Below are 13,059 nucleotides of genomic sequence, written 5' to 3' on the forward strand. Positions count from 1 at the left end.
AAAAAATAAAAAATAAAAAAAAAGAATTAATAATTATTCTTACCTAGTGTTAAGAAATTAGCATTTCTAGTACAATTATTTTCAATTCATTAAAAATATTTCAGAGCTGGGCACGGTGGTGCATGCCTGCCACGCTGGGAGGCTAAGGCAGGAAGTTCATAAGTTGGAGTCAAGCCTGGGCAATTTAGTGACTTAGTGAGACCCTGTCTCAAAATTAAAATGGGCTACAGATGTAATTTAGTAGCTCCTGGGTTCAGGTCCCACTCAATACCCTCCCCCAAGCTTTCAGATCAGTAAAACTGGTAAGCTTCTAGAAGACTGACTACAAAAATAGAAAGTACAGATTAACAGTATCAGAGAGGAAAGAACAGGACCAGGGTAAAGCCCTCAATGATAGTGTGCTTCCCGAGCATGTATGAGATCCAGCCCCAGTACCATTCAAAAAAATAGAAAGAAACAGATATACTGTAGGCATTAACAGCATAATTAGAGTGCTCACTTTCGTAGCACATATACTAAGAAAAAGCATAATTAGAAATATTACTACTAACTCTAGATCTATATATTCAACAACTTAGATGAAACAACCAATGCTTTGTGGGATACAAATAACCAAAGTTCACTGAAGACAGAGATACTTGAACAGGTCTATATTATATTGAGAAAACTGAATTTATAGTTAACAACCTTCCAACAGATGAGGGAAGCATTTCCCAACTCAGTTTATTTGGCCAAATAACAGAATCAGACATTTAAAGAAAAAACACTTCTTTAAAACATTGTCTTCATGTGTTACTATCCACAGAGTTAGCCATTCTTTTTACCTGAATAACGAATGGGAACTGGTGTATTTCTTCCCTTTCACTTTTCTAGTTTGTTTCTCTGGCAATGTACCAGCTCTGATAAATTCAACTTAGATAATACCTGTCCACCTGCATAGATTTCTATTATATTCAAGCCATTTTTGTTCTTCAGGTCCCTTCATCACTTTGGAGTCATTGCATTGCAAGCTATACCATGAATGTTTTGATTGGTCTGATTGTATCAGCCACTCTTCAAATTATACAGAATGCTGTCAATGTTATTCTTCCTTGTGTGGAAAATACAGTTGCTATCAAAGAGAAATGCGAGGCATTAAAGTAAACCTTTATACACCTTTTAATTAGGAATGCGTGACTTTCATTAACTGCATTTCATTGTAGTAGCTGTAGCTGTTCTGTAAAACTGAACATGTCCTTTTTATGCAAATAACATTTGTATTTAATGTACCAAACTGTTAATCTAACTTTTATAACATACACAAATTCTGTCAAAGATGGCATTATCTAACCTTTAAAGTATGAACAATATGTGTCTAGGTTATTGTCTGTACAGAGAAGAGACTTTTCTAATTAAATCAAAGCATACAGCAGATTCTAAGTGACCATTATATATTACTTTTAAAATTGGAAGGAGTGAAACAGGTTCAGTCATGAGAAGGTGCCTGAAAAACGGTGCCCAGTGCAGTGACTGTAAGTTTTATTTCATCATTTAATCCATCAGTCATTTTGGATGAATGACATACTTCAGTTTTACACGATTGCACTTTATTTTGCCCAAACATTTCATTAATTATTATTGCAGTGTGAAGGGCCACCCTTCTGCATATAGCTTTCAGTCTGGACCAAACAATTTGTCATGGCAATAAATAATGTCATATTTAAGAAACACCAGTTTTCGTGTTTGATTTACTGTACTCTACATTTAGGAAATGATACATTCTTGTTCAGTTTACCAAAACAGGTTTCATAAACTTCTGTGTTCCTGGTAAAATAGTGAAACATGGTTACATTCATGTTGCACAGCTGTTTACAACCTTAACTCTGTTTTGTTCATGGTGTAAATAGATGCAATTACACCATGAACAGAACAGAGAAAAAAATATTAACAAGATTTAGAATTCAAAATCAATCATCAGAAGCTTGGAGTATGTGTTATGAAAATAAGGAGTTTACTTTTTAAGGGAAAACTGATGCTTTAAAATTAAAATTAGAAAATTATTACGTATCTTAGTTAAAAGCTAGCTGAGTAGTCAATAATCTAAGAAATAAAACCAATTCCGCTCAGTATCTGAAAGTTACACATGCCAATACAATAATTTTGAAAACAAGTAGAAAATATTGTGTTAGCAAACAACCAGGTTACAGGACTATCCTAGTTTCAAATCTCTCCTGTTAACTATGAAGAAATCTGGAGTTAATGGAAATATTTCTAAATGTATTGTTAAAATTCTAAAGTTCTAAGAAACTATATTTTCTAAACTGAAGTCAACAAACCAGGGCCCTATCTAGGTGCTTGTTTTTGTAAATACTGCTGCACTTTTTTGCCTACCTGTGTTGTGGGAAATGTCAAAGATCATGATTTGTCTGCAAAAACCTAAGATAATTGGTGTCGTGACCTCTTACAAAACAGGTTTGCTGAGTTCGGTTTTAGACGCTCGCTAGGGACAAACACTATAGATTCTGGACAACAGCTTAATGGTCATCTAAAATGAAATATATGTAGAAAACAGAAATGTTCACTAAGAATATTAACTTGATAAATTCTGTCCTTTTCAAACATTTAATATTGTACATGTTTTACAGGCAAGAAATTTAAATTATACTTACATTTGCTACTGATATGATCATTTCACAAAGGTGATAAAAATACAGAAATAAAATAGTTCTCGGAAACTAAATGAAGACATCACATTGGAAATTTTCATTAGCTTTCCACTTTAATGGCTGAAGAGACCACACAGACTTGTGCGATGTCATCGTATTCATATGTTCTCTTAAGGAACGTGTCTGTCAGTCTCAAGCCGGAGACACTCTATTGAGAGAAAGATGTGGGCTTCAGTTTCATTCACTGGTAATTAGCAGTGAAAATAAGGCTCTCGTGAAGACCAGGGGTCAGCACAAGGCTGGAGAGGAACCTACCTGCAGCCCCTGCACTGAAGACAGCAGAGTCAGGGCCAGGCCAAGGGAGGCGCTGGGGAGCAGCTTTCCCAGCTGCCTCCCCGAAACACCACACCAGTGCACAGAGCTGGTATCACACATCTCCAACACCAGGTCCATAGTCCTCTCACTGCCCAGTAATGAGAAAAACAGGAATACAGCTGGTTTATTGCACAGGGAGACACTGTGATACTACTTTTTTCAGTAAATTTGTTCCCTGAGTGCCCCGGAGAATAAAAGAAGACTGAAAAGCTATTACATGACTTTCATTTCACCTAAGGTGGAATCAGGAAAGTGAAAGGAGATGCTATCTCAGGGCTCAGAATGGATTTAGACTAATCAGTCTTCTGGTTCTATTACTGAGCACTGGTTCCTTAGTGCTGATGCTTTACCACATATCTGGGAAACTTACAACACTGTATCTTTGTTGCTAGGTATTCTTAATATTTCTATTGGCTGCTCTATAGGACAGAAAAAGAAATGAGCCTGGTCTAGTGCTTTCTTTTTTTTTTTTTTTTTTTTTGTTTTTTTTGTTTTTCTCCGATACCAGGAACTGAACTCACGACCTTGCGCTTGCCAGGCAGGCGCTTTTGCCGCTGAGCTAAATCCCCAGCCCCTGTCTAGTGCTTTCAATAATCTATGTTCCCTGAACATGCAGGTGACTTAGAAAATGACAAAATTTGTAAGGCTGTAAATACTATTCATACTTGCTCACTGTTACTATTCATCGAGCAAAAAGTTTTCTGCTTTGAAGAGGCGCCACTAGTACAGCTTAAACAAGTTAAGTTTAAAAAGTTTTAATGCAAGTAAGCCAAGAAGCGGATGATAAAGGGAGACAATCTCCCACTCCACCACCATTCATGGCTACTTTCAGCTCTTTTCCCTCATAATTGGCACCGTATTTTAAAATCGTTTAATTTACTGACTTTTTAGACATATTGTCTCTATTTTACATGTCTCTATTTCTCTAACAAACACTTGAAACATTTAAGACATGCTACACGAATTTTCTAAGTCCCATAAAAACATATTAAGCTTTGTACATGCTGTATGTATGTTATGTCTGTGTCTGCTGGGGAGCGGGTGTGCGTCACATTTTTATAGACGAAGAAAATGAACATGTCAAGTGCTTTGAGAAACTTCCTTGAATGACCAAAAGTTAAAGTGAATGCCCAAAGAAATCAATTTTAAAAATTAATAGTACATTGTCATTTGGTCAGTAAACAGATCTGCTATACCTGAAAAACTAAACAAAACAATCCCTACTACACCTAGTATGCACAGTGTTTTTGCCTTGGATGGCTTGTTTACTGAGTTGTTCTATGTGGCAGGCTGCATTTACAAAGCTGCGTAAGTCAAGTCCCTTTTGAATAAATCATAATCCATTGAGGAAGAGACTAAAAATTACAGCAATACACAGATGTTATTAAAAAACCAAATTAAAATTTGCTATCACAGAAGATTATGTTTGAGAGGGGCTAGGTAGCTTCATAGAAGTAGGTATTTAATTTTGAAGGATGAATGTTTCCTATTTTGCCAATGCAAAAAAGTTGGAATTGCTCTAGAATTAAAAGGATTACACATTCATTCTGTGAGAGCTGGGATTTATCACTGCAATATTATCAAAATACCCCAGCTAGTACATCAAATACTAATACAAATACAAAAGTGATAGATGAGACGGATTTAATTCTAGGTTTTTCCGTAATTCAAAAGCCCGTGTTCTTTGCCTCCCAAGAGGTAAATTATGTTCTCCCTTTAGTATAAATACACTTTCAACCTATGATTATCCCCTTGTGTTACATTCATAAACAAGTTTTGATTTCTGAATATGAAATATTGCTCCAGTATGCCCCAGAAAAATCTACCTAACTACTGTAAATCTATTATTACGCTAAAAGCATCAGCTCCTGTTTTAGTAATCTGAAGTGTGAAGGAAGTGTAAAACAATGAAAAGAACATGGACTTAGATACCAAGTACATTTGGTTTCAACTTCTGGCCCCACTGTTTCTAGCTCTCTGAGCTTGAGAAAATCACTTGAACTCTCTGAGCTAGCTTTCTCTTCCACAGAATGTGAATAATGAAAACTTACCACATAAGGTATGATACATTAAATAAAAATACAGAAAATGCCTAAAGTAGGTCTTCAAAAAATATTTAACACACAGATACCAGGTAACTCTGCAGTATTTCAGCATCAGAGGAAGCTATATAGTAGAAGAAATTTAAAAAGAATATTCAAAAGATGTAAAAATATTTTTTTGGGTTGAACACCCACCTATGTGGAATTACCTGCAGTTTGTTATTTTACAAGTAATATGGAAAGGTTCTTCGAGGTTTACAGTGTCTGGGATTGCCTCCAAAGATAACCTAACATCGCCATAACCTGGAGCCTAAGGAAACAAGCAACATAGTTAAAATATATTTATTATAAAATCTTTCTGTCTTAGTGCAGGTACCACATCAACACATTCACTCAGTAGACATGGATAGGCAAATTGATGTTCTAAGAAAGTATTTCTGATTCATTCTTCCCTTCCCTCTAACTTCTTTGTTACTCTCTGTGGGACACGGTGCAGACCTGGACTATTTTTGTTACAACTGCTGTACTCTGGGTTCAGTAGAATTAACTTGAATCTTGTTATGTAGTCAGTAAAAAAGTTCTAGGGGATCTAATCTCAAAGGGCCTTTTTCTTTTAGTGGTACTGTAGCTCCTACATACATAAATGTAAATGGGCAAGATTAGTGCCTAAAGAGACAGAGGGAGCTCACTTTGAAATGAGCCAGGAAGAAAGATGTTTTTCCACAAGACACATGGGTAAGAACAGACTACAACATGCCATGGCAGAATAATAACTAACATATTTTAAAGTAGGCTCAGTGATCGTCAGCATCTTTTAAAAAATATTGTCTCAAACAGAAAAAGAAAATATATTTTAGAGCTCAGCATGGTGGTGCACACTTGTAATCCCAGTACTACAGAAGCTGAGGCAGAAGGATTGCCATGAATTTGAGGCCAGCCTGAAGTACACAGCCAAAAAAAATTCTTTTTAGAGTATGTAAGAACAGATAATATTCATCATAATGGGAGAATCCTGAAGCTAATTCTTGCTAGCATAGCAAACAAAGACCCAGCTATCCCTATTCTCAGCGCAAAAATTAGGTAAAATATCCAACCAATACTTACACAATAACTTTACTGCAGCTCACCTGAGTTTCTGATGTGTCAGATTTTCATTTTATTTTATTTTGTTTTTTTTGAGACAGGGTCTCACTATGCAGTTCAGGCTGGCCTTGAACTCACTTTGTAGCCTGGGCTGGCCTTAACTAGTAGTGATCCTCCTGCCTCAGCCTCCCAAGTGCTGGGATTACAGGCATGTGCCATCACACCTGGCTAGATTTTTAACATGAAAAAAAGAAATATATAAATAGTAGGTAAACACAGGAAGTCCAAGCATTTCAGGATATTGCAAAAAAGAAAATCTTACTGCCACTGAAGTCAGATACAGTGAGAATAAATTACCAAAGAAATGAACAACTGATAAGCTGTTGTTTGGTAAAGTTAAAAAAATCTATTAAGGATAAATTAACATTTGCACATTTTTCATTCATTGCAGTACTAATTTTTACCTAGAGATCAATGAAACTATTAGTCTTTTCTTCTCTGGTCATACTGGTGCCAGATTTTTAGTGAGAGACCTAGGAACACTTAAATTGCTTTAAATGGCTCCTCATCACATACAAAAAACCCCACAGGAGAACTTTCAGACTGACCATTCTTTGAAGTTGGCTGGTTTGTAACCTTCCTCTTTCCCCTAGGTTTGTTTTCCACACTATATCCAGTTTTCCAATTACTGTTACTCCTTTAATGATGCCTGCTTTTTCTGCAAACTCCTTCTTGGGTTTTAGGCAGTATAAGTACTGGCGTGTATCCATCGGCTGCAGATATGCTCTTGACCCAAATGTAGAGACACTGAGAAGGGGAGAGACAGATGGGAGAAAATTCTTGAACGTCTCTTCAAAGAAAAGCCACAGCTGTGATCGTTTCTTTTGGATAGAAACTGAGTGATTTGCCACTCAAAGATCTAGAACAGGATGAGGCTAGAGGTTTCAACAGAAAGAAGGAGGATTTACACTGAGTACTTATTTTTAATTTTTTTATTGAACATAGAAAATCTTTTCTTTTTCCCCCGTATTTTTTTTTTTTCCTGAGACAGGGTCTTGCTATGTAATTCAAGCTGGCCTTGAATTCACAATGATCCTCCCGCCTCAGCCTCTGTAGTGATGGGATGACAGGCATATGCCATATGTCTGGCTACCTTAGAAAACCTTAAAGTTCTTTATAATAGAATGAATATATTGCCTATAACCTTGGACATGTATCAGGTAAATGCAAAGTATAACAGGAATCAAAACCTAAAGTATCTTGTCACTTTTCTCTAAAATTATTTTAAAGATAGAATAAGAAAAGAAATACTTTTAAAAAATGTAGCACTATGGATTGGATCCAGGGCCTCAGGCATGTTGAGGCAATTGCTCTACACAGAGCTACACCCACAGCACTGAAAAGTAAAATTCTAAACTAAGTAATCCTTTCAAATAAACTAAAATATATGGAAAACACACAATTATTGTTTTCCTCGGTAAACGAGGCCATGGACTTTATGTAATTATCATAATAATGTAACAAACTTTTAAACCTAGATTAAGAAAATCAGGCAGTTTCTCCAGCTATTACCTCATCTATACTAATGTCAGCACTACATTTATTTGTTCTTCGTTTTCTAAGTTAGCTACAGAAAGATACAAAATAACTAAAATCCTCTATTCTTGCCCCTTTCTGGGTTTTCTTTTGTGACAGGATTTCTCTGTGTAATACAGTCTAGCCTTAAATATGCAATCCTCCTGCCTTAGCCTCCCAAGTGTGGGGTTATAGGAGTGTGCTACTGTGCCCAGCTTAAAATTACCTGTTCCCATGTCTTTTCCTTTCTTGTTGAGAGAGGAGCATTCGATACACTCAGTCTATCCTGACTTTCTAACTTCTCCACCATCCTTCCCATACCTCAGGTTTATCATTGCAAGATAACATGATAGCTTTCACCTCTGAGTTATGAGAACTCAAAATTAACACATGCTTTGAATAGTAAAACACAAATGCAAAGGGCTAGCATCTTTATTTTTCTGTAGAGGGTGGGATGAATGGGGCAAAGCTATTTTTAGGAAAGTAAAATCAGTGTTTACAATATAATCAAAACACATAGTATGTATATCACATACAGTGGACTCTAATGTAAACTGTGAACTTAAAGATGAGTATCAGGTGGGCTTGGTGGTAAGGCCTGCAATCCCAGCACTCTGGGAAGCTGAGGCAGGATTGCAAGTTTAAGCCCACCCTGCGCAAGTCATCGATTTAGAGGGGACCCTATGTCCAAATAGGAAATAATGGGATGAGGATGTGGTTCAGTGTGGAAGCTCTTGGTTCAGTGTCGAGTACTGATAAAAAAAGTATCAATATGGGTTCATTACTTGTAGTAAAAGCACTCATTCATATGAATTTTTCTGTGACTTAACCCAAGCATCATACAATTAATTCCAACATCACACACCCTAGATCCAGCCACCTCTGAAAAACTCCACTTGTGGTCATTTGAGGCTTTGGGGGACATTTAGACACAAGCCATAATAGTTAGTGAGAATCTGTCTCAAAGTATAAAATTAAAAAAAAAGAAAAAAAAAGGCTGAATATAGAGCTCAGTGCAAAGACCCTAGGTTTGATCCCTGAAACTGTCAAAAACCAAAACCAAGTAAACCTACTCCCACCAAAAAAACCTCAAATCTTAAATATTTTTTTAAAAAATAGACTCAAGAATAGTGAGGTTAAGAAAGCATACATCTTTTAAAGCACTATTTCGTAAGTAGTATTTACCATTCTCCAGCTTGGCTGACTGAATTTAATTCTGTGACACTGTACATTATGGATGGCTCCAATGACACTTTCTCCATAAACATGGGTGAGGTTGTAATATTCTGAATCTGTGCTTCAAGAAATACTTCATCAGTCTGAGGATATGAAAAAAAAAATCCACCAAAATGTGACGGTACTTACAATATGTATCTCAATGTAAAGAAAAATTATTAACCACAAATGTGATTAGTTCATGCCTGAAAACCAAAGTTAACATAATTAATGCAAGAAAAGAAATCTTCATCTTAACATAATTAATAGGCAAAGTCAAGTGTTAGTTAACTGATACCTTTGTCAAACAATGGATGTGGGATAATGAGAATATATTTTGGATTAACACCCCAAAATATTTGCTTAACTGGAATTTGACTTACAAAACTCCTAAATCTTTTAGTAAGGTGCTGCAATGAAATTTAGTATGATGAATATACCTCTACTTCTATAATTCCAGGGTTATGCTAAGATAATTATATATTCATTATAATATTCTTCCATAATATGATTTCAATTGTAATATTGCTTCAACTTAGTCTAGTGACCACTTGTACTATGAATAATCTATTTTATAATCTGGTCATTAGTGATTTCTTGGTATATTTTAAATGTATATTCAGGGACAAAAAAACAAGTCCCTGGGCATGATGGCACATGCCTGTAATCCCAACACTGAGGAGACCGAGCAGGAGGATCACTGCCAGTTTGAGGCCAGCCTTTGCTACAGAGTGAGTTCAAGGCCAGACTGAAGTGCACATAGCCAGACCCTGTCTCAAAAAACAAACAAAAAAAGAATAAGGGAATTATACCTGATAATCTTAGAGCTCTTAAATCAAGCAAAAATATTTATTAGCTTTAGTGACAGATTATAAAACTGCTGTTATTCTGTGATAATTTAGCTACTGGGTAATTTAAATAATTTTATATAAATTTTAAGTTCCCTGGTTCTGTATGCTAAACCATCTTGTTCTTAAGCCACTTGGTTATTATTTTCTTTGCATAACTGATAACTGCTACCTTTTTTTAACAAGCCAACATAAAAAATGATATACCAAGCATATGCAAGGATCACTTTTTCATATACATATATTTAAAATGTGTGTATGTATATATATGTATACATGTGTGTATATATGTGTATACATAATACACATGCACACATATATACAGAGATAAATAGTGGTACCTGGGTACTCATCATTAAGGCATTCAGAACTTGTGATGAGTGCCAAAACCCAAACAATGTTTCCCCCCCAAAATAATGTAATTATAAATCAATTGGGAAAGCCCCCAAGAATTTTCACATTTTACTGGGCTAATGTTAAGTAATGAGGTTGTTTTGTAATACAGAACTTTAAAACTCAAGACATATGGATTTTAAAAAAAGCAATTTTTCACATCCTCAACTCCTGACCCACTGCCGAAATATATTTTCTCTTTTCCATTTGTGACAAGTATCAGGCAGGCTGAGTTCTGAAGCCACAGAGTACTGCAGTAGGACTGCATATATATATATATATATACACACACACACACACACACACACAGAGAAATAAATAGAAAATAAACATGACCCAAATTGGGGATTTACGGGCTTTTGCTGTCACTAAGGCCAGAAAAATGGAAACCGTTTGTAAAAATATAATGAAATTATAATTTAGTATGTCTAAAATAAAGCAGACCCTCAGTGCAAAAATGAGAACAGAAATATAATGATTTATCAAAACAAGATACCACTTAAGGCATTACTTTTGTTCAAAAAATAAGTAATTTATATCCCATAAATCCATTGCTTTTAAAAATAACCACAGACCCATATTTCCATTTAAGAAATACAATTTTCTGCATAAATTTAGGAAGAGCTTGGGTAAAATGAAAGAGAAACAAGCAACATAATGGAAAATCAAGTTAGTCTGAACAGTTAGTAGTAAGTAATTTGACATTTGAAAAATCAAGACAAGAATTTAGTGCTAAGGCTGTTGATGTTGTTATTACATAAAATATATAAGCAAATGCTTATTGTAAATAGGAAATTGAAGATATAATTTTAGCCAACTTGGACAAATCTTGTTCTTCTTCTGCTTTCCTTTATCAAAAGGCCATTTTTACCTGACCCACAATTAAAGCTAAAACCATTGTCTGTGCATCTGAAGATGAATATTACAGTCTATTTAAGCAACTGAAGGGTGGCAGGGTATTCTCCAGCAAACTGTTTAAAAACCCAGTTATTTTACACAAGCTTAACATGCTTCTTTTAAAAACATCTTAAGAAAAAAAACACTAAAACTGTGCATATAATTGTTTCAATAGGACAACAGAATCTTTGATCTAATTTTTCCCACATAAGACAATTGATATAAAAAGTATACTGAAATTATGTATTTTTTACTGAATTCATATAGGTGAGATTCACAACTAACTGTTTTTCCACTATGTTTTATACAGAGATTATTAGGCAGAGTCAAAAAGTGGTAAGTAAGAAAAGCATATAAATTTGTAATAAAAAATCAAATTACCACAGAACTGAGGTCACTCTAATGGAAAAATAAAAAAGAATAATTAGAAAAATCAGAGTTAAATGTTAAAGAAAAAGAGTAACTTAAAATGCATTTCTGCATTTTTTACTTACTAAACCAGATTAGTAAAAAGAAAGTAAATAGGAAGCAACATAAAGAAATATGACAAACTGCTTTTCTAAAAGGTGAAACTTCTAAGTTAAGTGACAATGGATAGAGAAGAACACCATGGCTGAATACTCAAAGAGAAGCAAGTGGGTACATTCCATGCCATACTAGTTCTCTAAATTCCTTACTATACTGTAATTCTTCATAAATACTTGCAGTGGATTTCAGAATAGATATATTTAGAATAGACATATTATATAGCTTTTCTTATATTTATATGATTATAGAATCCTTTCTAAAAGGATTAGAGTTCCCTGGACCATATTTCCAAAACTGCTGGGCTAGACCATTTTAGATGGTTGAGTTTACTCTCTTCTTTTTTATAGATTTTAGTTAACCTACTTATTTATCAAGGGCAAAATCAAGTGTAACCTCCTTCATTAAATTCATAACCAAAGCTGGGCATGGAGGCTCACACCTGTAATCCCAGCACTTGGGAGGCTGAGGCAGGAGGATCGTTGTGAGGGTGATACCAGCCTTGGCTACAAAGTGAGCTCAAGGCCAGCCTGAACTGCATAGTGAGACCCTGTCTCAAAAAAAAAAAAAAAATTCGTAACTGAAAATACTTTTCTACCTCTGTGTTCCTATGGCATGAGTACAAGTCACCATTTGGGGTGTGTGTGATGTTTATATTGTAGTTATGTCATGTCAGTCTTCTCCAATGGATGAAAGTTCTATGAGGGCTGAGAACATGAATCATGTTTCTCTTCATATGTTAGCATTGTTAAACACAATATCAAACACGTTTGAGATGTGTATGAGGACTCTCAACGTCACTGCACAAGCACTATAGCAGAGTAATGAGCATCACTTATTGATAAAGGTGTGGTTTAGTAATTCCCACAACCCGCCTAAAACAGCTATTTAGGGTCAAAATAATGTACTTCATACTACTGCCTTAGCACTATTTGTTTTCCTGACAGGTAATATCGACAGTCTTCGAGACCCTAAATGTGATTTTATCACTCTTGGTTCTTAAAGACAAAACTATTTTCAAGTTTAGAATTTTAGTAAGTAGTTCTTAGTTGAAGTTTGTGGGCAAAGTTTAAGATTACGTTGCAATGTTAACTGGAAAAGGTAATAAACAAAGATGGTTACTACGATTATCAAAACAGAATGTTATATATAAATGCAAAAAGACTATAAATATAGATGGATTAATGTAAAAATCAATTACTTGGTATGGTGGAGATGGGGATTTTTCCTTCATGGGCAGCATTTCACTTCTATAATATTTAAGAATTAACTAGCCATTTGAAAAACTATTTGCAAATCACTCTGAATATCAGTGTTGAGAAAACTACTTACAAATGTGTGTATGTCCTATATTTTTAACATAGAAAACCTAACGTAGTTTAATATGCTCCTCCTAGGTACCAATTACAGAAAAACATGCTCCTACAATCCCATTTGCTTTTAAACTTCCATATATATATA

General features: G+C 35.0%; 1 protein-coding gene across 2 annotated transcripts in view; it reads right to left on the bottom strand.

Annotated features, from left to right (window-relative positions):
* Positions 1–638: 638 nt before the first annotated feature.
* The window catches only part of Trappc13 (trafficking protein particle complex 13), a 33,865-nt gene continuing 21,444 nt past the window's right edge, over positions 639–13,059 (bottom strand). The window contains exons 8-13 of one of the 2 annotated variants that reach the window (XM_013518409.1): positions 11,455–11,472; positions 8,906–9,039; positions 6,754–6,952; positions 5,272–5,372; positions 2,961–3,108; positions 639–2,853 (exon numbers count right to left, since the gene is read on the bottom strand). In XM_013518409.1, coding sequence (XP_013373863.1) covers positions 2,746–2,853; positions 2,961–3,108; positions 5,272–5,372; positions 6,754–6,952; positions 8,906–9,039; positions 11,455–11,472 — 708 coding nt within the window. In that variant the 3' untranslated portion in view covers positions 639–2,745. The remainder of the gene's footprint in view (positions 2,854–2,960; positions 3,109–5,271; positions 5,373–6,753; positions 6,953–8,905; positions 9,040–11,454; positions 11,473–13,059) is intronic. The other variant, XM_013518410.1, reaches the window with a different exon arrangement.

This window comes from Chinchilla lanigera, unplaced genomic scaffold (assembly GCF_000276665.1).
Source record: "Chinchilla lanigera isolate Chin_1 unplaced genomic scaffold, ChiLan1.0 scaffold00045, whole genome shotgun sequence".
Taxonomy (NCBI): Eukaryota; Metazoa; Chordata; class Mammalia; order Rodentia; family Chinchillidae; genus Chinchilla; species Chinchilla lanigera.